Source organism: Tarenaya hassleriana, unplaced genomic scaffold (genome assembly GCF_000463585.1).
Source record: "Tarenaya hassleriana unplaced genomic scaffold, ASM46358v1 Cleome65, whole genome shotgun sequence".
Classification (NCBI taxonomy): domain Eukaryota; kingdom Viridiplantae; phylum Streptophyta; class Magnoliopsida; order Brassicales; family Cleomaceae; genus Tarenaya; species Tarenaya hassleriana.
In genome coordinates this window covers 458,193-480,951 of record NW_010969032.1, presented here as the reverse complement: position 1 = coordinate 480,951, position 22,759 = coordinate 458,193, and the positions used below count along the sequence as shown (strand labels likewise).

The 22,759-nt window shown below is 37.3% G+C and overlaps 5 protein-coding genes across 5 annotated transcripts; 3 read left to right on the top strand and 2 right to left on the bottom strand.

The window, feature by feature from the left end:
• The first annotated feature begins 70 nt into the window (after positions 1-70).
• Positions 71-3,815, top strand: LOC104800183 (serine/threonine-protein kinase mph1-like). Its single transcript, XM_010522932.2, has 6 exons — positions 71-417; positions 834-1,238; positions 1,474-2,372; positions 2,468-2,668; positions 2,845-3,006; positions 3,134-3,815. Exons 1-6 carry the CDS (start codon positions 261-263, stop codon positions 3,695-3,697), a joined length of 2,388 nt encoding a protein of 795 aa, XP_010521234.1. The 5' UTR covers positions 71-260; the 3' UTR covers positions 3,698-3,815.
• Positions 3,816-7,563: 3,748 nt separating this feature from the next.
• On the top strand, positions 7,564-11,571 carry LOC104800182 (phosphatidylinositol 4-phosphate 5-kinase 1). Its single transcript, XM_010522931.2, has 8 exons — positions 7,564-9,022; positions 9,101-9,265; positions 9,469-9,634; positions 9,851-9,961; positions 10,052-10,245; positions 10,334-10,464; positions 10,564-10,657; positions 10,946-11,571. Exons 1-8 carry the CDS (start codon positions 7,911-7,913, stop codon positions 11,244-11,246), a joined length of 2,274 nt encoding a protein of 757 aa, XP_010521233.1. The 5' UTR covers positions 7,564-7,910; the 3' UTR covers positions 11,247-11,571.
• A 4,901-nt stretch (positions 11,572-16,472) lies between these two features.
• LOC104800180 (30S ribosomal protein S13, chloroplastic) lies at positions 16,473-17,950 on the bottom strand. The gene is made up of 3 exons (XM_010522930.2): positions 17,765-17,950; positions 17,121-17,345; positions 16,473-16,789 (listed from the first exon to the last, which is right to left on the bottom strand). Exons 1-3 carry the CDS (start codon positions 17,879-17,881, stop codon positions 16,622-16,624), a joined length of 510 nt encoding a protein of 169 aa, XP_010521232.1. The 5' UTR covers positions 17,882-17,950; the 3' UTR covers positions 16,473-16,621.
• A 612-nt stretch (positions 17,951-18,562) lies between these two features.
• LOC104800179 (small ribosomal subunit protein S13, mitochondrial) lies at positions 18,563-20,342 on the bottom strand. The gene is made up of 3 exons (XM_010522929.1): positions 20,202-20,342; positions 19,246-19,470; positions 18,563-18,926 (listed from the first exon to the last, which is right to left on the bottom strand). Exons 1-3 carry the CDS (start codon positions 20,268-20,270, stop codon positions 18,756-18,758), a joined length of 465 nt encoding a protein of 154 aa, XP_010521231.1. The 5' UTR covers positions 20,271-20,342; the 3' UTR covers positions 18,563-18,755.
• A 202-nt stretch (positions 20,343-20,544) lies between these two features.
• Positions 20,545-22,558, top strand: LOC104800178 (putative glucan endo-1,3-beta-glucosidase GVI). Its single transcript, XM_010522928.2, has 2 exons — positions 20,545-20,562; positions 21,450-22,558. The coding sequence occupies exons 1-2, from the start codon at positions 20,545-20,547 to the stop codon at positions 22,440-22,442; spliced, it is 1,011 nt and encodes a 336-aa protein (XP_010521230.2). The 3' UTR covers positions 22,443-22,558.
• Positions 22,559-22,759: the final 201 nt, after the last annotated feature.

Below are 22,759 nucleotides of genomic sequence, written 5' to 3'. Positions count from 1 at the left end.
TGAATGGGTCGGATAGACTTGAGGAGACTTGGGGAGCGCCAATAAGCCGTTCAAATCTCACACTTTCCCTCTGTTTCTCTCTCTCTCTCTCTATCTCTCTCTCTATCTCTCTCTCTCTCTCTCTCTGCCATGGCGTTATTGGAGCCCTAGCTTTGATTATCACTACTGTGGGACACTGTGTGGTGAGTGTGTTAAGTCTGCGATTCATCGTTCAGAAATCTTCGTCGTGCCATATCCGGAGATGCGGTTGAGATCCAGCCATGGACAGGGAGGCTAACCTTCCGGTCCCACCGGATAAAGCTCCGAAGAACCTGGTCCCTTCGGTCCTAAATCAAGACACGTCTTCCTCTTCTTCTTCCTCCTCGCCGGATCTTCTCCGGCAGGTTCAAGCAGCTTTCAAGCGCCATCGCCCCCTCAGTACTCTCCCTCTCTCTAGCTCTCACCATTGCGTGCAAGAGAAATTTCCATGTCTGCAACTTTTTATTGATTCAATTTAGGGTTTAATGTACATTTCGCAATAATGGGATTTTCTCCGCTTGATACTGTGAAATTTTAGGGTTTTGTTGGGGGAAGTTAAGTTCCGCTTGTCTGTCGAATACATCACCCCCAGAATTTCATTTTCGCATTATCCTACAGGTTCACGCTTCAATTCCCAACCATTAGGTTATGTGGTGAATGTGAATCAGTTAATTTAGCCACTGATTTAGTCAAACCTTATGAGGGTGGAGCAGAGAACTTCATTGATTAAGACAGTTGATACTTTGAGCATTGCCTTAGGACAACTGGAGTACTTACTAGATTTCTAAGAGTTCTCTAATTGGCACATTTTCCAGGTAAAATGCGGACAAGCACAATCGGTCCCAGACGGAATGTTGCCCCCCAACGAGAAGCTTCTAGGAGCTCACGTTTGGATGCGGGTTCTAAAGGGGAACTGAAGAGATCTCATGATGTTGTTTCACTGAATCAGAGTCTGGTCGGGGATAATTTGATAGAAGATACGAGGAACATAACCACCTGTGTTGCTGGGCAGTCTCTTGAAGATGCTTCCATTGCAGCGCCTTCAGTTTCGAACACTATTATGAAAACCTTTGACGAGAATCTTAACCCATCTGGCCGACAGATGGATGAGTCGAAGCCTGATGTTGCTTATAAAGAGAGCGATCTGCATATAGAATCTCACAACGTAGATGGTCGCATAAAGGTCCAATCTCTAATTGGAAACACTCTCACCTCTCAGGGTAATAATTTATGGGCTCTACTTTTGGGTGCTCCTAGTTTCTTTTATACGATTTTGCAAGTTGATGCCATGGAATTGTAAGAAAGTTGAAAATCAAAGGGATTTGCCACACCACTGCCCTGTGTTTTTAATTACTCTATTTGGTATTCACCTGCATTTGATGCATGTAGATGAGATGATCAAGTGGTTTCTGTGTTGTTCGCTAAGAATCTCGTATGAATCACTCTTGCTGACAGATATGGACTTAGATGCAACAAATCAAGCTGTGGCATCCAATCTTGTTGCTAACAATGAATCAAGGCATCAGAATTTCCAGACTGTAGAATCTGAGATCAATGTCAAGTCGGAAAGTGGGGTTTCGTCTTCATTGGCAAAGATCCTGGATCAACAGGACAGTTTCCGTAACTTCTTAGACCGGCCCATTTCTCATTGCTCTGTTGTGGGTTCGTCCTGCGCAACAACAACTTCAATCCACATGTCTTCAGCTCCAATCCTTAATGCAACGACCTACATGTCATGTTCTTATGTAGAGGGTAACCGTAATACAACAATGGAACCTTCAGCTGACTCAAATGCAAATCCTCGGGCTGTCCAAAGTCTAGGAGAAATGATGCAACCTTTGCATCCTTCAACCAAGGAAATCAACAATATGCAAGTTGATAAGAGTGCCTCGGCTATTGATCCAGAAGAGCCAGACAAGCCAAAGCAACAAAGCTGCACTACCAAAAGTGAAATTTCAATGGCATCTTCCAGTCATCAGAGAGAGGAACAATTACAATCTAAGGCTTCACTGTCCAATGACTTGCCCACTGGCAACAACTCCCAGCTTTCGAAATCAGAAAAGCAAGAGAAGGTTGCTAGCAACAAAGGGGCAGCCCCACCTCGTAGAAGAAACTATGATCCTGACTTGTTCTTCAAAGTTAATGGGAAGCTCTATCAGAGGCTCGGCAAGATAGGAAGTGGTGGAAGCAGTGAGGTCCACAAGGTCATTTCTTCAAATTGTACCATATATGCTCTGAAGAAAATCAAGCTCAAAGGTCGTGACTATGCAACAGCTTACGGCTTTTGCCAGGAAATCGAATACTTGAAGAAGCTAAAGGGGAAAACCCACATCATTCAGTTAATAGACTATGAGGTACTTCCAAATATAATTCTGTTGAGGATCCATTGAGAGCAGCTCCAGTGCCCATTAAAACTCCGGTTTACTAACAGCGTTTCGTTTGCAATTAGGTTACAGATAAAGCTTTGCACCGGGAAGTCTTGAACGGCACAATGAGTAACAAAGATGGAAGAGTCAAGGACGATGGATACATCTATATGGTACTAGAATATGGAGAAATCGATCTGGCCCACATGTTATCCCAGAAGTGGAAGGAAATTGATGGATCTAGCCAAACAATTGATGAAAATTGGTTGCGGTTCTATTGGCAGGTTCTTGTCTTAACCCTTCACTTTTGTTCTTGTGTTTTCTGCACGGTACAATCATGTTAACTGTTATCATTGCTGCTGTAGAAGTTGTTTAGTTAGATATTTCGGCAACTATGGCAAAAAAACATATTTTTAACTTCCGTTCTACTAAAAATAAATGTAATTCTCATTTATTGCAGCAAATACTTCAAGCTGTTAACACCATACACGAGGAACGGATTGTGCATTCTGATTTGAAGCCTGCGAATTTCCTTCTCGTGAGAGGCTCCTTAAAGCTGATTGATTTTGGAATTGCTAAGGCCATCAATAGTGACACTACCAATATCCAAAGGGACTCACAGGTAAAGTAAAACCCTTTTCATCTTACACTTGTGAACTTCTCTGCATTTTCTCCGGTCTTTTCCATTGTGTATGAAAACACAAAGCATCAAGCTTTCACTTATAATCCGAGTTTGTGTTTATGGGCAGGTGGGAACTTTGAGTTACATGTCACCTGAAGCATTCATGTGTAATGAAAGCGACGAGAACGGGATCACAATTAAATGTGGGAGGCCATCCGATATTTGGTCACTGGGTTGCATCCTATACCAAATGGTGTACGGAAGAACGCCATTTGCCGACTACAAATCCTTCTGGTCGAAATTCAAAGTCATAACCGATCCAAACCACGAGATCACGTACCCTCCGGTCTCGAATCCATGGCTTCTCGACCTGATGAAGAAATGTCTAGCCTGGGACAGGAACCAAAGATGGAGAATCCCTCAGCTCTTGGAACACCCTTTCATTGCCCCTCCAGTCCCACCACGAGACAAAAGCCGCGTCAAACTGCTCGACCTCATAGCAGAGTCTTGTGGCAACAGCGGTGAAACCGCCTCTGCCTTGATCTCTCGGCTCGGAGAGCTGCTCATAGATCCGGATTCATGTCCGAGAACCGATTCGGTAACGTCGAGAGATCAACATTGTCGAATCCTCATCCGGGTTTCGGAGATTTGTGCTCAGCTTCAGGAACTGTTGCAAACTGATTCATTGTGACTATTTTGTTCTTGCGCTTCTGTAAATTGGCTTGTTGATTGTTAGCTCTATGCAAAGATGAAATCTTTTTTGTACACTGACGATGTAATGAATGCCCTCTCTTTGTTTTGTTTGTTTATCCTTTCTGTAATTATGATATATGGCTGAGCTTTTAACAGAAAGCACAATGTAGCGGAAACGCTGTCGTTTAGTACTGACAGCTAAAACGACGGCGTTCCATCCACTCTCGTCTAATTTTTTTTAATTAAAATATCCCAATTTACCCAAACGTACTGTATAAATACTTCAACTTATTGTTAACTAAATATCTAAATTTGATTATTTTATATCAAATAAATTTCAAATCGTTGATGCCGTTAATTGATGATATTAAATTAGTATTCATAAATTTTCAAAGTGAGATATTTATTTGGTCATTTGTAAATTGAGATATTTATGTGGTACATTTAGATAAATTAAGTATTTTTTTATATGAAATTTTCTTTTTTTGTGTGGACAAAAGTATATTGTATTTTCCCATTGATTGACGTAGATATTACGAAAAATGAGTTGGTTGACGAGGTAGGGCGAAAATTGTTGTAATGGTTTATAACATTTTGTAAGCGTAAATAAATATTCACACATATATATACACCAAAATTGAAGCAAGATAAAAGAATTCGTATAAATGTTTAAGGTCTCTTTTTTTTAAAAAAATTATTTGTGGAAATTGTATAAAATAAAATAAGGTATATATATATATATATATTTAATAAGATTGGTCACTTCGGAGGTACGTAGCAGTTTTGTTGTTATTTTTGGTATTTTGTTTCAGAGAGTGTCTTCTTCTTCTTCTTCTTCGTCGTGCTTCTGCCGATTGATGAAGACGTGTGATGAGTGACTGTTGTATATTCCCCTCATCCCCTTAGGCCTTAGTCATTATTCATTCAATTTCATTATATATATATATATATAACTTATATATGTATATAATTATAGGTGTGGCAATGGAAAGATGTGCAAGCAAACCATAGCTCCAACACAAAGAAACAAAATTTCATATTTGGTAAAGAATCTAGTGTGTTCTTCATATATAATTTGTTTTCAATTTGATACATTTTTTTTCAATTTATATATATATATATATATAACACAATCTGCATGTTATATACTCGCGAAGCATGTATATATCTTACGTGTAAAAAAAAACCCTAGCTATATATATATTATACAAACTATTGATTTGTCCGATTTCACTGGACATTTAACTGCGAGATTCTGAATTTCGAAAGTGTCATTTCAATGGGGGCTTCCCCATGAGAACCAAAAGAACTAAAATGCTGTGTAATAAAAAAAAAAAACGTTACATAATAATCCACACACCATGCATGCATGCAAAATTGCAAATGCAAGATTTATAATATGCGATTCATTATAAATCTGACTAATCACAATATGCCAAATGGCACTTTCTCCGAGAGCCACCTGGCATTACAATACGATGCCTACGTCTTTAATTCCATTTCGTTAGTGTCGGTCCAAGGAATTCGTAACCATACAGAGTCAACGTCTTGTGTGTTTGTATGAATAAAGTATAATGTTTCTATGTTACATGTCACATTGATATTATCAGTGTTGTATCGCATTATTAATTTAAATGTTGAGAAATATAATATGATAATATAATTAAAAAAATGGAAGAGATTTCGTGTGGACTGACGTTAGAAATTCACAGGGAAATGATGAAAGAGAGTTGATGAAGTTTTGCTTTTTTCATTAGGGCGGCTACCTGACTCACCAGTCACCGGTCACCCTCCCCACATCCGTCTTGTCTATTCCCTTTTTTTTTCCCCACACACAAAAATAATATTCACAAATTCAATATAATTTTAAAAATAAATTCATTCATATTTACTTTAGTTTTTCTATTCTATTTTTTTAATTTATAAACCGATATACATTCTTTCTTCCTCTCTAAAATTTTATTTAGATAAATACCCATCTGGGTTAGGTCTCAAGGGGTTTAATTGTACGTTTCTAATTTATAGGGCCAATTTTAAGAGAAGAAGCAAATTAGGCGGTGAAACCGGAAATCTATTCACACGCAAACGCTACCACGCTCAAAACGGTCGCACGTGTGCAAAACCTTGCACGTGACCTCTACGCGCCTAACGAAAGACAACGTAATCTTCGTAGGATCCTGACGCCATCAGAGACAGGTGGAACGCTCAGAGACTGTGATGACGTGGGTCGAATCTGGCCGCCCAAACCTTCTCCACGTGGCACCGTATCAGTCGTTGGTTTCATCGTAAACGACGGCTGAGGTTGGGCCGTGACAGCCCATTGGCATGGTGATGGGGCCCACTCTTGTGCCAGCTCAGCTCTGTCGATCCAACTGTAAAAGGAACTGTTTGGCTCGACCTCTCCATTCCTACTCCTTGAAATTAATGTTGTATTAATTAATTAATGGGATATGGACCGACGATTTTATTTCGTTTTTTTTTTAATATAAATTTAATGTTTGCGAATAAAATCGCAATAATTTTTAAAAAAATTATATGTGGAAGTCGAACGAGATGGCTCGGTCATGCAATTAATAAAAAAATACGAGGAGATAAGCATTTTCCTGCATTATTATTAACATGGATAATCACGGATTAATTAAAACAAAAAATAAAATGGAATTTGATCTGACAGCATGATATACGTGTTTGGTTATTGGCGAGAATGACGCTAGTACGCTGTTATATTCAATGTTTCCTTATTAGAATTCGATTTTTTATATAAAAAAAAATACGAGATGTTATGTTTTGACTATGACTCATGGTCTTTGAGATTTGTTTTAAATTTTAATCACATTTTCTATTTATTGAGTTTGTATATATTTTAATCAGTGATTATGTTTTGATTGCCGGAATTTTGTATTTCTTTCTTTATTTCATGAAAATTTGTTTATTCAGTTTTTATATCATAAATTAAACGTGTCTTTGTCAAGTATTTTTTTTATCCTACGTAGTGTAACTAAATGCTATATAATTTTCAGTTATGTTGCTTCCGTAAGTCAATGAATTTTGGCGTAATTATGAAATGTAATTATATTATATATAATATATATCATAAATTAATTGTTGCAATAAGGGATGTGTCGTTTTTGTGTATATATATGTGATTAAGGTGGGATTTGGGTTTAAGTTAAATGAATTGAGAGATCTATGGTAGGAGAGATCGGAAATTAGAGAACCCGCCGACCATTATAATGGAAAAAAAAGCACACACAAGACAACAAAATTAAAATATTATAATTAAGTATTTATCAAAACATAATCATCCTTGATTATATATTATTCCCTTCTCAATCAAGGTTTCTTGATAATCCATCACTATCATATATATATATATATATATATATAACCAAAATAATAATAATGACATATCCACAAAACATAATGGTAAGGTCCAATTAATTTTAGTACAAGGGAGAAACAGGGGAGGCCGAAGGCTCATCATTTGGTCTTCTACGTGGGTGGTCGTATTAATACCATATATTACTACGTGGGTTGGGGGGGGGGATAACCTCTTTTTAAATTACATTCTACAAAAATTACAAAAGTGGGGGGGGGGGATAACGTCTTTTTAAATTACATTCGACAAAAATTACAAAATTTAAAAACGTATTATTTCAAAATAAATAAATTAAATATTATTAGTAATATTTTTGTCTTAACGAATGGGGTTTCTTTTTCGGGCTGGTGGGCTTTATGTGTCCGGTTCCCCATGGTCACTGTAACTCTCTCTCTCTCTCTATTTTATGTTCGACTTTTTTATTTTTAATTATTCTCTCTATATATAATTTTTATTTTTAATTCGAGTGTTATTATTTCTCTCTCCCTTTATCCCCTTCTTCTTCTTCCTCTTTCTATTATTTTCTGTTCTTGTGGCGTTTGTGGGATTCTCGCCAGGCCTCTTCCTCTCAGATTTAGAAAATTTCCTTTAAAGGAAACAATCTGAAGATTTCCACAGTTTTTTCCGTCTCAGATTTCAACGAATCCGCAGCTTAAGTCACCTGGAAATGCTTGTTTCCTTCAGGGGCTTGCTCATTTTCCGGCGAATCTAGCTGCCGTCCGTGAAGACGAAGGAAGCCCTAGGAATCGAACGAAGCGAATGCCGTTTCTGAGATTGTAGAGATTCTGAAAAATCTGGGTGAGGCTTAAAAAGGTTGTCTGATGAGTAGAAGATGCGTGAAGCGCTGCTGAGCGAAGAAGCCACTGACGTTTCATCGAGCAGCAGTGTCGGCGACAAGAAGGTTGCGGAAGAGGACAAGACTGATACCACCGTGTTCAGGCGAATCGGCGAAGAAGACGAGAGAACCGACGATTTGTTGTTACTAGCCCTGTCGCCGATGGTTCGATCGAGATCTCATGGAACGACGAGGCGCGTGACTCCCACGCCTTCCGTGGACGTGGAGAAGCCGCTACCAAACGGGGATCTCTACATCGGGAGCTTCTGCGGAGGAGTTCCTCACGGATCGGGAAAGTATCTGTGGAAGGATGGGTGTATGTACGAAGGCGAGTGGAAGCGCGGCAAGGCGTCGGGGAAGGGGAAGTTCTCGTGGCCGAGTGGAGCCACGTACGAGGGCGAGTTCAAGTCCGGGAGGATGGAAGGGTTCGGAACCTTCACCGGAGCCGACGGCGACACGTATCGCGGCTCGTGGGTCGCCGACCGGAAGCAGGGACACGGGCAAAAGCGGTATGCGAACGGCGACTTCTACGAGGGGACATGGCGGCGGAATCTCCAAGACGGTCGAGGCCGCTACGTGTGGAGGAACGGGAATCAGTACACCGGAGAGTGGAGGAATGGGATGATCTCAGGGAAGGGTGTTCTTGTTTGGCCGAATGGAAATCGTTACGAAGGGCAATGGGAAAGTGGAATCCCTAAAGGGAATGGGACTTTCACTTGGGCTGATGGAAGCAGTCGTGTTGGTACATGGAACGAAGGTAACCTCGCGAAGAACTTCAATGGCATCGATAAGAACGATTTGGTCGTGACGACAACGAGGAAGAGATCCTCTGTTGATAGCGGAGCTGGAAGCTTGAGCGGGGAGAAGTTCTTCCCGAGAATCTGCATATGGGAATCCGATGGAGAAGCCGGGGATATAACTTGCGACATCGTCGATAATGTCGAAGCTTCAATGATTTACAGGGACAGAATCTCCGTGGATCGAGATGGGTTTCGTCAGTTGAGGAAAAACCCTTGCTGTTTCAGCGGCGAGGCGAAGAAACCTGGACAGACGATCTCGAAAGGGCATAAGAAGTACGATCTGATGCTCAACTTGCAACTAGGGATCAGGTAAATGCTTCTCAGATTTCGATCAGATGTTGTCTTATGGATCTTCATGTCCTGTCCTAACTGTGTTGACATAACCAGATACTCTGTCGGAAAGCACGCTTCCATTGTTCGAGACCTCAAACAGAGTGATTTCGATCCGAGGGAGAAATACTGGACAAGGTTTCCTCCCGAAGGTTCCAAGACGACGCCTCCTCATCAGTCGGTGGATTTCCGGTGGAAAGATTATTGCCCATTGGTCTTCAGGTTGTCTTCCTTTTGCAGTGATTCTTTATCTTTTTTGAAAAAACTTTGATTCCATCATATTGGCTGATTGTGTTTATGACCCATCAAATATTGGTGCTTGCTTTTGTCTTGGAACTCATAAACTTGATTTGATTCATCTGGGTTTTGTTTATAATGACATGGTTGTGATAAAGTGTTATTTTTTGGGAAATTTTGCTTATCAGACGTCTGAGGGGGCTCTTCCAAGTCGATCCAGCTGATTACATGTTAGCAATCTGTGGAAACGATGCTCTTAGGGAGCTTTCTTCACCGGGAAAGAGTGGAAGCTTCTTTTACCTCACCCAAGACGACAGATTCATGATCAAAACCGTGAAGAAATCAGAAGTCAAGGTTAGTTGCATGTTGTTTGACCCATCTCTTGTCATGTTTGGATGTAATGTTTCAACAAATCAAAGGCTTAATTAGCGGCAGGAAAACCCCTTTTGTCTCTTTCTTTCTTTGCTTTCACTTTACTGCTTTCTTAAATCAGAAATCCCACCACTTGACATTAGTCTAGTGTGGTTTAGATAGGAAAACTTGACCAGAAGTCCTCGTCTCTTTCTTCAGGTGCTTCTAAGGATGCTTCCAAGTTACTATCGTCACGTTTGCCAGCACGAAAATTCGCTCGTGACCAAGTTCTACGGTGTGCATTGCGTCAAACCCATTGGTGGCCAGAAGGTATATCATATGTGCCTTCTCTTTGTTTGAATTCAATGGATTTTACTTTGCATTGGATCATTCTCTCATGTTGGTTCGCTATCTTACCAGACACGGTTTATCGTCATGGGCAACTTGTTCTGCTCTGAGTATAGAATCCAAAGACGGTTTGACCTTAAAGGATCTTCCCATGGCCGCACCACTGCCATGCCCGAAGGGGAAATCGACGAGACCACGACCCTTAAGGACCTCGATCTCAATTTCGTGTTTCGTCTTCAGAGAAATCGATACCAGGAGCTGATCAAGTAAGCTTTGACCAATTTTCCCTAGCTTCTAGTGCTCTAACTCTTGGATTCTCTGTTAAATTGACTCACAAATCCTTACTATCTCCAGGCAGATAAAACGAGACTGCGAGTTCTTGGAATCAGAGGGAATAATGGATTATAGCCTTTTAGTTGGCCTTCACTTCCGCGATGACAACACTGGAGACAAGATCGGGCTGTCCCCATTTGTCCTGAGATCTGGTAAGTTGATATTCTTCACATTCTCTCCCCCCAAAATCTCATTTTCCTGAAGGCTTTATGCATGACGAGTATGTATATATGTTCATGTCTGTCTCACAGGTAGGATAGATTCATACCAGAACGAGAAATTCATGCGCGGTTGTCGGTTCCTTGAAGCTGAGCTACAGGATATGGACCGGATTTTAGCTGGCAGGTACGCCCGAGTATTGATTTTAGCCAATCATTAACACGCTCAAAGAAAGGACTAGGAACGTGGATTGATCTTTAGCCATATGATAAGTTGGGCCTCGGAAGTAAATAATTGCATGCAGCCACTTAAAGAGTGGTTGAGAAGTTGTAGTCTTGATTGGGTGCAAACCAAAAGCTGAAATTGATTGGTGGGTAGGCGACACAATTACTCATGATGTTCTTGCCCTTGTTCCCGCTTGTGCAAAGATCGAGACTTTACTCAAAAGGGTGTCGGAATTCGACGTTTTTGCAGGAAACCCTTGATCCGACTGGGCTCAAACATGCCGGCTAGAGCGGAGAGGGTCGCTAGAAGGAGCGATTTCGATCATCGGTCGGGGGGAGGAACCAACCACTCGGCACACGGGGAAGTGTACGAGGTGGTTCTGTACTTTGGGATCATAGACATTTTGCAAGACTACGACATAAGCAAGAAGATAGAGCACGCTTACAAGTCCCTACAGGCGGACCCTTCTTCCATCTCTGCCGTTGATCCTAAGCTCTACTCCAAGAGGTTCCGAGATTTCATCAGCAGGATCTTCATCGAAGATGGGTAAGAGCAGCAAGGATATAATGGAGAGAGATGATCAGAAGAGTGTGATTCATTGGAGACTGCGGGGTTTCTCCAAATCCCGAAACTACCCCTCTGGTGAGACCTGTTTGGTCGGGGGTAAAAGGGTAATTTTACCATTGGTGAATATACCATAGTGATGATGAAAAAAATTTTGGGGGGCGTTTTTTTTTTGTGTATGTGGTGAATCAAAGATGGATGAAAATAGAAACAAAAAGAGAAGACAGTGGGGTGATGTGGAATAAGATATGTGTGTACAGAAAAGGATGGGCGGTTTATTTAATTCCATTAATTTAATTTCCTCTCTCTTATTTTTTTTTTAAAATTTTGAAATTCTTTATTTTCTTATATGGGAAGATGTTTTATTTTATTTTAGAAAAAAGGGTATGAAAAAAGAGAAAAAGATGGAGGTGTTAAAATCCGGAAATGAGGTCCCATATGCCCATTGGGATGCTAAGTTCCCATCCCTTTCCATCCCCCCAACACAAATAAATGGCATGTTCCCTGAATTTAAAATATGTATAATGTAATGTTTGGTGAAAAAAATATTTATTAATAAATGTGTTCCTGAAAATCAAAGGAAAAAAAACAAATTGGAAGTGTACGAGAAAATGTTAAATTACAAAATAATAGTAAATTTATACATAATAATAATCTACAAAATATTTACAACACTCGAAATACAATTCCAATTTTGCCCCGTGGACCAAAAAATTAGATATTTTTGTAACCGAGGATACAAAAAAGCAAAAGATAAAGAAACAAGAGAGAATCACATGACATAGTCGATTTTACTAGCGGTGATCGTTTCGGTATTCAATTCGAATTCAGTTCGCTTCTTTCGATTCTATAAAAATATATACTAATCGATTATTATTTAATATTTAGTTCAGTTCGGTTTGATTTTTATTACGAAAAATTTAGATTTTTTTAACAAATTTTGGTATTTAGTTTTTTTTAAAATTTTTATTTAGTTCACTTGTAAAAAATTCGGTTTTCTAAAAAAATACCATTAAATTTTTATATATTATTCGGTTTGAAACGATACTGTATTTTTCGATTCGATACGGTTTGGTTATAAATTACCATACCAAAACGTAGGTTTTACTGTGTTTGAATCGTAATATTCTTATATATATATATATATATATATATATATATATCATATGACCAATTTAAGGATAGTTTAATGCGAAGGAGATAAAACCCTATTAAGAGCTACGCTAGACAATAGGCTATACAAGAAGTCTATCAACAATAAATAAATAAATACCTATATTGGAATTTATTTCTATATATGGAACAAATATTTAAATGAAATATGAATGCGACCAATAGGATGAGAGCATTCCAAAAGTCAATCAAATGTGCAAAAAGAAATAGTAGAATAATGAAAGGTTTAAATGAATATGATTAAATATATATATTTATGGAATAATTAACCTGTCATTATGCGCCCATTTCCGGATCCCATGCTCCAAATTCCCAAGTGGAACAAACCTATATTTTTTTTTATAAAATGACTAATTTCAGTTTATTTATTTATTTCTGGTCAAAGTTATTAAAAAAATTCGTAAAAAAAATTAATTGTTTAAACTTCTGATTAAAGAGCAATCTTTAGTGCGCCTTCATATTTCTTGTGAACGGAGTTTATTATCTTTGTTGTTTTATACATAAATTCTCGAGATTTTTTCTGCCACATTGGTTATCGAACTCGTAGGTAACGAACCATAAATTCATATATATATATATATACACAATTTTGAAAAGTAATTATAGATTAAGAGATCCACTCTGAATAAAAAAAAATATTTTAACAGTATTTCCCGTGAAAATGTCTAAAAAAAGGTGAACTTGCAGGTTTCGACAATTTTTTTAAATTTTGACAAAAAAACATTGTCAAAATTGTATGTCATATATGTTGTATCATACACTAAAAATGTAATATCATATAATTATAGTTTTATTCAAAGTAATGTTCATTTTTTTGGTGCCAAAATTGCTGCAATTTAATTTATATGTGCTTTCTACTTACCATGTTTTCTTTTTCGAATTTCTTGACCCTAACATATTTTCCAAAATTATAAATATTTAAATGAATAAATACGTATAATTAATGTATCGACCATTGTCTCGAGAAACAAACAGATCATCAAAGGAATATAAATGTGCAACGTACGTACTCTTGTGTTGTGTGTAAATAATATTAAATAATATTAAATTAAAATCACATTTACGCTGACACTGTTCCCCCAAACTGACAAAGTCAACAGAAACAAAAAAAAAAAAAGTTATTTTATTTATTTGATTTATTATTTTTTTATGACAATAACAAAACGACACAGTTTTTTATTACAGTAGTTTAGGTCTGCCAGATCCTTGCATGCCTAAAAAGCAATTTTAATTTAAAATAATATAATAATAATCAGATGTTAATTTTCTTACAAAGTTATCATTATATAATTTTATTTATGTATTTATTTACTGTTGTGGTCAATGAGATTAGACAGATGCAGTAAGATCTTTTGTCTGACCAATCTGTCTCTCTATTCATTTTTTTATTTTCTTTTTTTTAATCGATTATATACACAAACATTACCGTAATTATATATATATATAATTGTTAAATATTTATTAAAACTAAATAATAACCAGAAAATATTAAAAAAAAATGATAACTTAAATTCCGCGTCATATTCTCCCTTGATATCCATATATGCAATAAAATGCTAATAAGTTCATATTTTATTCTACTCAAATTTTGGTAACTTCGTATATACTGTAACTCTTAAATATATAATATACTTGTAATAAAACTTAGACCAAATTTAAAGTAAATAAAAACGCTAAAAATATATAAATTCTGTGTATCTATAAGACATAAATAGAAAGGTAATTGTCTTTATTATTTAAGCACAAAATTCAAATTAGGGGTTGAAGAAAATAAATTTATAAATTTATAAGTATTTAATTGATATAGGAAGGTAATGCAAACAAGACCCGAATCCAGGTGAATCTTCTTCCCACGCCTTTCCTATAGCCGATAATTTTAAATTATTTATTCGTACGTATTCCATCTATAATCACATATAATAAAAAAAAATTAAATATTTTATTATCATTGAAAATTCCCAATATTACATCACTCGGTCCAAAATTTCTTTTATAATCCTCCACGGGCCGTTTGCATTTTTTAAAACACATACAATGATAACAACACAATAATGGTTTTTTTTTGTTAAATCGTTAATCTATATTAAAAGAAGAAAAAATCTTTAAACTTTAAAAATCAAATAGAAAATAGTAATACGTAAACTCTATATTATATAGATACTGTATTATATAAATATTCCAAAATTTTTAATGGATGCAAATTTTATTCATTATTTTTATTATAAGATATTGTGTATTACATTAAAATTCGATATGAAAGTAACGGTAATGAGAAAAAGAATGGATAACAAATTTAATCTATAAATAAGCCGGCCTTATCATAAAAAATATTGGTATATATAAAAATCTTGTCACATGAAATACTTTTTTTTTTAAATCGTGAAAAAAGAGAACTTTTTCAGGGCATATTTTTATTGGAAATTGGTTAAAACGTTAAAAGTAAACCCAATCGACCTATAAAAACACAGCTTAATGCAACCATGATTAGCAACCTTTCTTTGTTGGATAATTGCGATGATCTCTAGCTAGGGTTCCCTTTAAACCAAAATAATTCCCAGATTGATTAAATTCATTGTTTTGATTAGGCAGCCTGTTTAGCTTTATTTTATAAGAAACTGTAATAACAAGATCAAGTTTGAAGAAGAATATGAACATAAAATTTCGGTATCGTTTCTAATCTGAATCATTCAAAAATTTTAAACGCTAATTTTTTTAAATGATCAAATTTTCTAGAATTGAATTGAATTGAACCGAATTTAAAAAAAAAAATCAAAAAACCCAATTTCTTAAGAAAATCTATGTTTTATTGATGGAAAAACGAAACGAACCGAATATGATATAACAACCGTTTGGTGCATATCTTTATAGAATCGAAAGAACCGAACTGAACAATTACCAAACCGAAAATGTCCAACCCTAATTTACTATAAAGATATTACATCGATGTTAATTTAATTATACAAAAAAAAAAAAGTTGAATCCATAAAATCTCAATACCAAAATGAAGTATAAAAATAAAATGATGAAATTTTATATATTATAGAATAGAATTGGACTATATGTATATTTGTAAATGAATGCTCGTAATTAAATAAATGTGATGTATATGTTTCAAGGATTCACACAAAAGAGGCGGAAGATTTTGACAACGAACTCACAAAATGAAGACAAAGAACAATGGAAAATGTCCGGAATTGAAAAGGCACTAAATGTGGCCAATGGGCCTTGAAAAAGAAATGCATTATTTCATAAGCCAACATAAGGTTCCACCACCGGGGGACATCATCCCTTAACTATCCCTTTCTTCTTATTCTTCTTCTCCCTACTGTTTTTTTTTTTTATTTTAAAAAAAGATATATATATATATATATATATATTTGAATTTTGAAAGAAAAAAATATAATACCTAACCCTAATAATGTTGTCTTCTCTTCGCCTAGAAACCACGTGTCTCTTGACACTCCATGTTATATGAAATGAAGAGTTTCATTATTACAAAACCAAAAGAAATTACATATAAAAAATTAAATATAAATAAAATTATGTTTTTTAATAGTTTTTTAAGGAACAATAAACATAATCGTTTTATTAAGTTTTTTTTTATAATCGAGTATTTTGGGACGAAGTCCAGACTAATATCGGGACCGGAAACAAGAGGTGTCATTAAGTTTTCATTTTAATATATGAAACAATAATGTCGTGAGTTATATATACCTTTTGTTCTCTTTGCTCACATAGATTAGATTTTTAATGTACACTTGTATATATATTTATAAAGGGGCTCTATTTCTAAAAATTACGAATTTTGTTCTAAATCTTTTGTTCACCTGCATAAATATTTGCACAAATTTCCAACGCACTCGCGTGTGTATATTATATATGTACATACAAAACAATACATGGGCTTTCCCCATAATCTGAATAATGTATATATTATATGGGCCTTCTCCACACAGAATACTCCCTGTCCATTGAAATCCATTCACACACACACAGATATATATATATATATATATATATATATATATCTTGTAGGGGGTAATAATAAAAAGGATAAGATACGTATGGTACATTTATCATAACATTACCATCAGCCCGAGATGTAACTTCAGAAAGAAGTAGACACAATCCAAGAATGGAACATACAACTACACAACTAAACTCACATTAAGACAAAAGGCTTACTGCTTACTTGGGAGCTTTCTTCTTCCCTGCAATGGAGACTTTCTTACCTTTGAGAGTCCTGCAATTGTTCTTTGTTCTCTGTCCCCGACATGGCAGCCCTTGTATATGTCTCACCCCTCGATAACATTGAATCTCCTTCAATCTCTTAATCGCCAGTGCGTTGAACCTCCTCTGCAATACCCGGAAACAAGAAATCTCTTCAAAAGATTATCTCTTAATAGATACTCCTACTCAAGTTCAACAGATATGGAAGAACCGCTCGCTTCCGTGAACAAAAGAATTGCTTTAACAGCACAAATGAGCGGGGTTTCCCCGTCATTTTCAACGTTAACCTCCAATCACCAGAAGAGTTAGAACTACCCTTTTGCAAGGAAAGAAAGGACAATCAACCATCATTACCCTATCTGTTGCAGGTTTCTAATGGACTGATGAACTCTTCAGCTGAATCAAGTGGCAGCGATGCAACATTTTAGAAACAAGGAATGAAAAGGAAACTACTTACGAGATCACCCTCGATCATATACTTGGAGACCTCGTCACGAATAACGATAAGTTCATCCTCGGATAGGTCTTTAGTGATCTTGTTCTCCATCTGGATGTCGTTGAGAATCTGGCGTGCCCTCACCCGGCCGATCCCGTGAATGTATTGAAGAGAGTATTCGATTCTCTTGTTGGTTGGGATCTCCACACCTCCAACACGGGCACATCGGATGCTTAGACTCTGGTACTGTGCATTTCATCACATCCACACCATACCAGTTAAACCCTAATATCGTACTGTTCAGCAGAAGAAGCTAGAGGCAAAAACCACAACCCGGTATCTGATTGATCACCGCCAACATTGCTCATACTTTGACAAATTCAAAGCTAATTTATCATGAGATACAAATCAAAAGTCCTGAGATACCAAAATGAAAGCAAATGTATAAAATTTTTCAGCTCCTACCGCATAACAAAGCTTAAGGCATGGAGAGGAGATTCGATAGGCGAATTCTTCGTAGAAGGTACGCGGAATCCGAATACAGATACTCACATCACAGAATTTACACACATTATCCGAAGAAAAAGAAGCAAAACTCGAAAGATTAACAGGATATGTATAAAACCGTAGAACATCGCAGAGAATAAATGATCATCAGAGATTACCTTCGGAGCAACGGAAACCGGAAGAGTAAGAGTGTTGCGAGCGAGAGGATTCGAGTTCGTCCAATTACACAAGATGGACAGAGAATTCGCGACGGGCGTCCGTACCGCCTGCGCCATTTTTCTCTCCTTGCTTCGGATTTTCCCGCAGATTATCGGAAACCAAACGGGGGAGAGAGAGAGTTTACATTCAAGAGAAGAGGCTACGAAGCACAATTAGCTTGTCATTTCGACAATGGTTGCAAAACGACGACGTTTATTAAAAGGCCCAATGGGCCATAACATTTAACATTCTTTGAGCCCATTAGGCCCATTAAGAGCCTTGCCCTCCCCTGCCCTGCCCTGCAATGGTGTCTGTATCTCTTCCCCTTTAAACAGCTTTCATTTAGTCCGATAGCTTTCCTATAAAAAAAAAACTTTCTTTTTGCCTCTAATGGTGTCTGTATCTCTTACCCTGTAACAGTTTTCTTCCTGTCTGATCACTTACCTATATAAAAAGAGCTTTCTTCTTCCCTCTAATGGTGTCTGTATCTCTTGCCCTTTTAACAGATTTCTTCTTGTCTGGTTTCTTACCTATATATATATATATAAAGCTGTCTTCTTCTTGCCTCTAATGGTGTCTGTATCTCTTACCCATTGACAGTTCTCTTCTTGGCTGGCCTCTTACCTATAAAAAAGCTTACTTCTTGCCTCTTAATGGTGTCTGTATATCTTGCCCTCTTAACAGTTTTCTTCTTGTCTGGTCTCTTACCTATAAAATAAAAAAGCTTTCTTCTTGCCTGTAATGGTAAAAGAACCAAATGATACAATACAAACCAATGTTTCTTATTAGAACAAGTTCACCCGCGTGACATTATATGAAAACCCAAATGTTTTCCGAAAGAGGTTTTTAAATAAATCATAGGTACTGCAATTGGTTTAAATTAACCAAAAACGACAAAACTCAAAAAGTTGCTAACAAAAGGTCGGTTCGGTTTTGTTGGACATTAGGGTTTTACTTGCGAGGAGCTTTCTTCTTGCCTGCAATGGCGACGCTCCTGCCCTTTAGAGTCCGTGCATTGGTCTTGGTCCTTTGTCCTCTGCAAGGCAATCCTAGTCTATGCCTACTCCCTCTGTAGCAATCTACGTCTATCAGTCTCTGGATTTCAGCGTTAACCCGCCTTTTCTGAGATCAAGAACACGAGAAACTGATTATGCCATGGTTCATCAGATGGGAAAGTTGAAATCTAAGAAAAAGATGATCAGAACTACAATATGGAACGGAGTTGGACTGTCCATTGAGATAATTATACTATCCTGACAACACAAACCTAAGGGTCTAAACAATATTATGTCAATCCACGGGCTTTATCCAGTTAAGAGATGAAATATATTCGGTGAAAACAACAAGAAAGCTTACTGCCATTGAAGAAGCTTTAATCATATACCCAAACCCGAGAGAAAAAAGAAAGAAGAAAGTGATCGGTTTATAATGTTTTTTTTACCAGTTCATCTCCGTGCTGGTGTCTGCTGACTTCTTCACGGAGGTCCATGACCTCTTTTCCAGTCAAGTCTCTAGCGAGTTTGTTCGATATTCCGAGCTCACAGAGGATCTGGTGAGATTTACGACGGCCGATTCCATAAACTTCTTGAAGACCGATTCCTAGAGGCTTATGGTTTGGAACCTCTGCATTACCCACACGGATTCCTTGGACACGTAAGCCATGGAACTGCAGACAATGAGCGAGTAAATATGATACGAACGGTTAGCTTCTATACACGGTGAAAGGGAAACAGAAGGAAGCAATGGTCGGTCCAACATTCGATTCAAAGATTAGCAATTACAAAGTTGGAAACTTTAAGCATTCACTCCCCTGAACAGATTCAAACCATAAACCCTAAACAACAATTCGAGATGAAAACTTGGTGACAATTCGAGATGCTCAAGTAAAATCAATCACCCAAATTGAGACAGTTCTTTTCCTCGGAGAAGAACAACAACGACTACAAAACCTAAACACAGATAGAGTGTAAGAACCCAATTACTGCAGTTGGAAGATCAAAAGAATCCTCATGAGCAAACAAATAAATGCATACACAATACTTTTGCTAGTTTCATAGATGAACACTACTCACAAAATCTTTCAAATCGAAAAAAAAACGGTTCCTTTCTCTGAATACCTCCACGATATTAGAATTATTCTCATCGAAATTCGATTAGAAACCTCAAAACAAAACAGATGTGGGGAAACACAAACGATTTGACGGAAACCTAGCAAATCAGAAACCCGTGTTCTATAAACCCTAATAATGTGTTCGGACGAACAGATTCAAACCATAAACCCTAAATCCGAGAACCGAATAAGAGACTGAAGCTCTGAAATCTCAGAAACCCTAAAATTGGTGGAGATTGAATATAAAAAAAAAAACATGGGAGAAATCGAAGGAAAGAGGAACTCACCGATAGATTGCGGAGGAGAGACTGCCCGATATCGAACAGCGTTCCGGAAGATTTGCGCAAACCCAACATCGTGGAGACGAATCAAGAGAAGGACTTAGCTCGAAGCTCAAAGGGTTTAAGCCTCTTCTTCTGTCTCTTATGTATATGTATTTATGTATGTAAATATATGTATGTACATGTTTATATGTATATATACATAAATGTGTATGAATTTTTAAAAAAATTGTATTGATGTTATATATGTAACAACTAACAAGGATTAAATAATATAATGGATTACAAAATTACCATCATTCAAAATAAAATTATGATATTTTTGCCCCACCATAGCCCCTTATGATTGATGGATCCCAAAACGAATGTAATTAAATTATTTTTGAAGAAACTGATTTGCCATCTTCTTTGGGCCTATTCTTCGCATAATAATAATTTTTTATTTAGTTTTGACTGAATTGAAACATAATTAAATTAACTTTTTTTTAAAAAAAATGGTTTTAATTCCATTTTATCGAACAAAAATATTTTTTGTTTCCATTTGCGACGAATTAAAGCTCACTCGATCGATTCTATTGGGTTCAAGAAACTATAATTGGGCTCACATTGGGCTCAAATAAAGTCTTTCATACGAACCAAGGAGGCCCACACAATATAAAGTAAGATTTGTATCTCTCTGTCTTTAATGTAAAATATACAGGGATTAATTAAGAAAATATTCACATTTTGACAATTTTACAAAATTAAATTAAAAAAATAAATGCTAAAATCCATGCTTCCTAAAATTACCCATTTAACAATGGAAATATCCTTTTTACACAAACAGCATGCGCAAATTTGACGTGTATATAAATATGTATGACCCCATAAGTGTTGTACGTGCTAGGAAACTTGTGTAGTCTTTCACTAATCTTACAGTCAAATCATCATGAATTCTTCCAAACCGGCCGGTTTAGCTTTTCTTATCGTTGCTGTTCTCTCCGTCCAATTCATCTGCCGTACCGGCAAGACTAAAATCCTAAATTATATTCCAACTTGGTTATAATTCGTTCGGATTCTTTCTCGGCGAAAATGAAATACGGTTTGAATTTGGCTCGATTCATTCTCCAATATATTTTTTTATATTCTGATGGAGTTAAAATGAGAGGTTACGATTTTGAGTTTTGGTTCCATTATATTATTGTTTGATACAATTATGTGTTACTGGGGTCGAATTCTGGTTTGATTTTGATTCGGTTTATTTCGGTTAAATAGAGACTAAATGTATGCATGTGTTTTTCCACAGGCGTATCGGGTGCAATTGTCGGGATATGCTACGGTCGTAACGGAGACAATCTCCCGTCACCGGCCGACACCGTGGCTCTCTACAAACGGATCAAAGTGGACGCAATCCGAATGTACGAACCATTCGCCGACATGTTCGAAGCTCTTCGTGGGTCGGGCCTTATGGTCGCTTTTGGGCCACGAAACGAAGAGCTTCAGGCCATGGCCCAAGACCCATCAGCGGCCCAAAACTTTGTGAACACGTGGATCGTACCTTACAAAAACGACATCGTTTTCAAGTGGATCACATTGGGCAACGAGATCATTCCGGGAGACATCGGTCCTTTTGTCCCCGGCGCGATGCGAAACGTCAACGTCGCGTTACAAAACGCCAATGTTTCAGGAATCGCGGTCACGACGGTTTTGGCCGCAGCCGCGCTGACGAACACTTACCCCCCGTCGGCGTCGCGGTTCGTCCCTGACGTGACCGAGATCATGACGGAGATCGCATCGATTCTCTCCGCGACGAACTCGCCTCTCATGGTGAACACTTACCCGTACTTCGCCTACGCCTCGGAGCCAGAGCGTATCTCGCTCGATTACGCGACGTTCGGGCCGAATGCACCGGAAGTGATCGACGGAGATCTGAGGTACCACTATCTGTTCGAATCGATGGTGGACGGATTCAACGCGGCGCTGGAGAAGATCGGAAGCGGAGGAGTTAGGGTTATGGTGGCGGAATCGGGATGGCCGACGAGAGGGAATCCGCCGTACACGAGCGTAGAGAACGCGAGGAATTACAACGTGGGGCTGTTGAGCTACGTGGTTCAGGCGAAGACGCCGAGAAGGCCGGAAACGGATATCGACACCTTCTTCTTCGAGATGTTCACCGAGGATCTGAAGCAAGGAGAGGCTGAGCAGAACTTCGGATTCTACACCCCTGACATGAATCCCGTCTACGAATTCTGGCCTCCTGCCGTCTAGATCTTTCTTTCTTTTTTCTCTTCTGCTTTCTTTTGTTTGCCAGTCGAGTAATTGAAATACGTATAATTTTAGTACTATTAGTCAAAAATTATTTTATGAGACTATGTTTTTATTAATTCCTGATTATTTATGTTAATGAATATTAAATAAAGTTGTTCAACGGTATTTATTTTATAATCATATTTAGAATCAATGGGCCTTTCACACTAAGGCCCAAAACTACATTAGATTAGGGCCCAATAATAAACCACTCGTATGAATTATATTATATATATATATATATATATATATATATATATATATATATATATATATTT

What these genes read in the sequence shown, in the direction of transcription:
- LOC104800183 (XM_010522932.2), top strand. Translation starts at nt 261, where the DNA reads ATGGACAGGGAGGCTAACCTTCCGGTCCCACCGGATAAAGCTCCGAAG. An exon ending in AAACACTCTCACCTCTCAGG is followed by an intron (nt 1,239 to 1,473) that starts GTAATAATTTAT and finishes TCTTGCTGACAG; the next exon opens with ATATGGACTTAGATGCAACA. An exon ending in TTCAGTTAATAGACTATGAG is followed by an intron (nt 2,373 to 2,467) that starts GTACTTCCAAAT and finishes GTTTGCAATTAG; the next exon opens with GTTACAGATAAAGCTTTGCA.
- LOC104800182 (XM_010522931.2), top strand. Translation starts at nt 7,911, where the DNA reads ATGCGTGAAGCGCTGCTGAGCGAAGAAGCCACTGACGTTTCATCGAGC. An exon ending in TATTGCCCATTGGTCTTCAG is followed by an intron (nt 9,266 to 9,468) that starts GTTGTCTTCCTT and finishes TTTGCTTATCAG; the next exon opens with ACGTCTGAGGGGGCTCTTCC. An exon ending in TGAAGAAATCAGAAGTCAAG is followed by an intron (nt 9,635 to 9,850) that starts GTTAGTTGCATG and finishes CTCTTTCTTCAG; the next exon opens with GTGCTTCTAAGGATGCTTCC.
- LOC104800180 (XM_010522930.2), bottom strand. Translation starts at nt 17,881, where the DNA reads ATGGCGCAGGCGGTACGGACGCCCGTCGCGAATTCTCTGTCCATCTTG. An exon ending in CGGTTTCCGTTGCTCCGAAG is followed by an intron (nt 17,346 to 17,764) that starts GTAATCTCTGAT and finishes TGAAATGCACAG; the next exon opens with TACCAGAGTCTAAGCATCCG. An exon ending in ATATGATCGAGGGTGATCTC is followed by an intron (nt 16,790 to 17,120) that starts GTAAGTAGTTTC and finishes CGGGTATTGCAG; the next exon opens with AGGAGGTTCAACGCACTGGC.
- LOC104800179 (XM_010522929.1), bottom strand. Translation starts at nt 20,270, where the DNA reads ATGTTGGGTTTGCGCAAATCTTCCGGAACGCTGTTCGATATCGGGCAG. An exon ending in CTCTCCTCCGCAATCTATCG is followed by an intron (nt 19,471 to 20,201) that starts GTGAGTTCCTCT and finishes CATTGTCTGCAG; the next exon opens with TTCCATGGCTTACGTGTCCA. An exon ending in ACCAGCACGGAGATGAACTG is followed by an intron (nt 18,927 to 19,245) that starts GTAAAAAAAACA and finishes TCTTGATCTCAG; the next exon opens with AAAAGGCGGGTTAACGCTGA.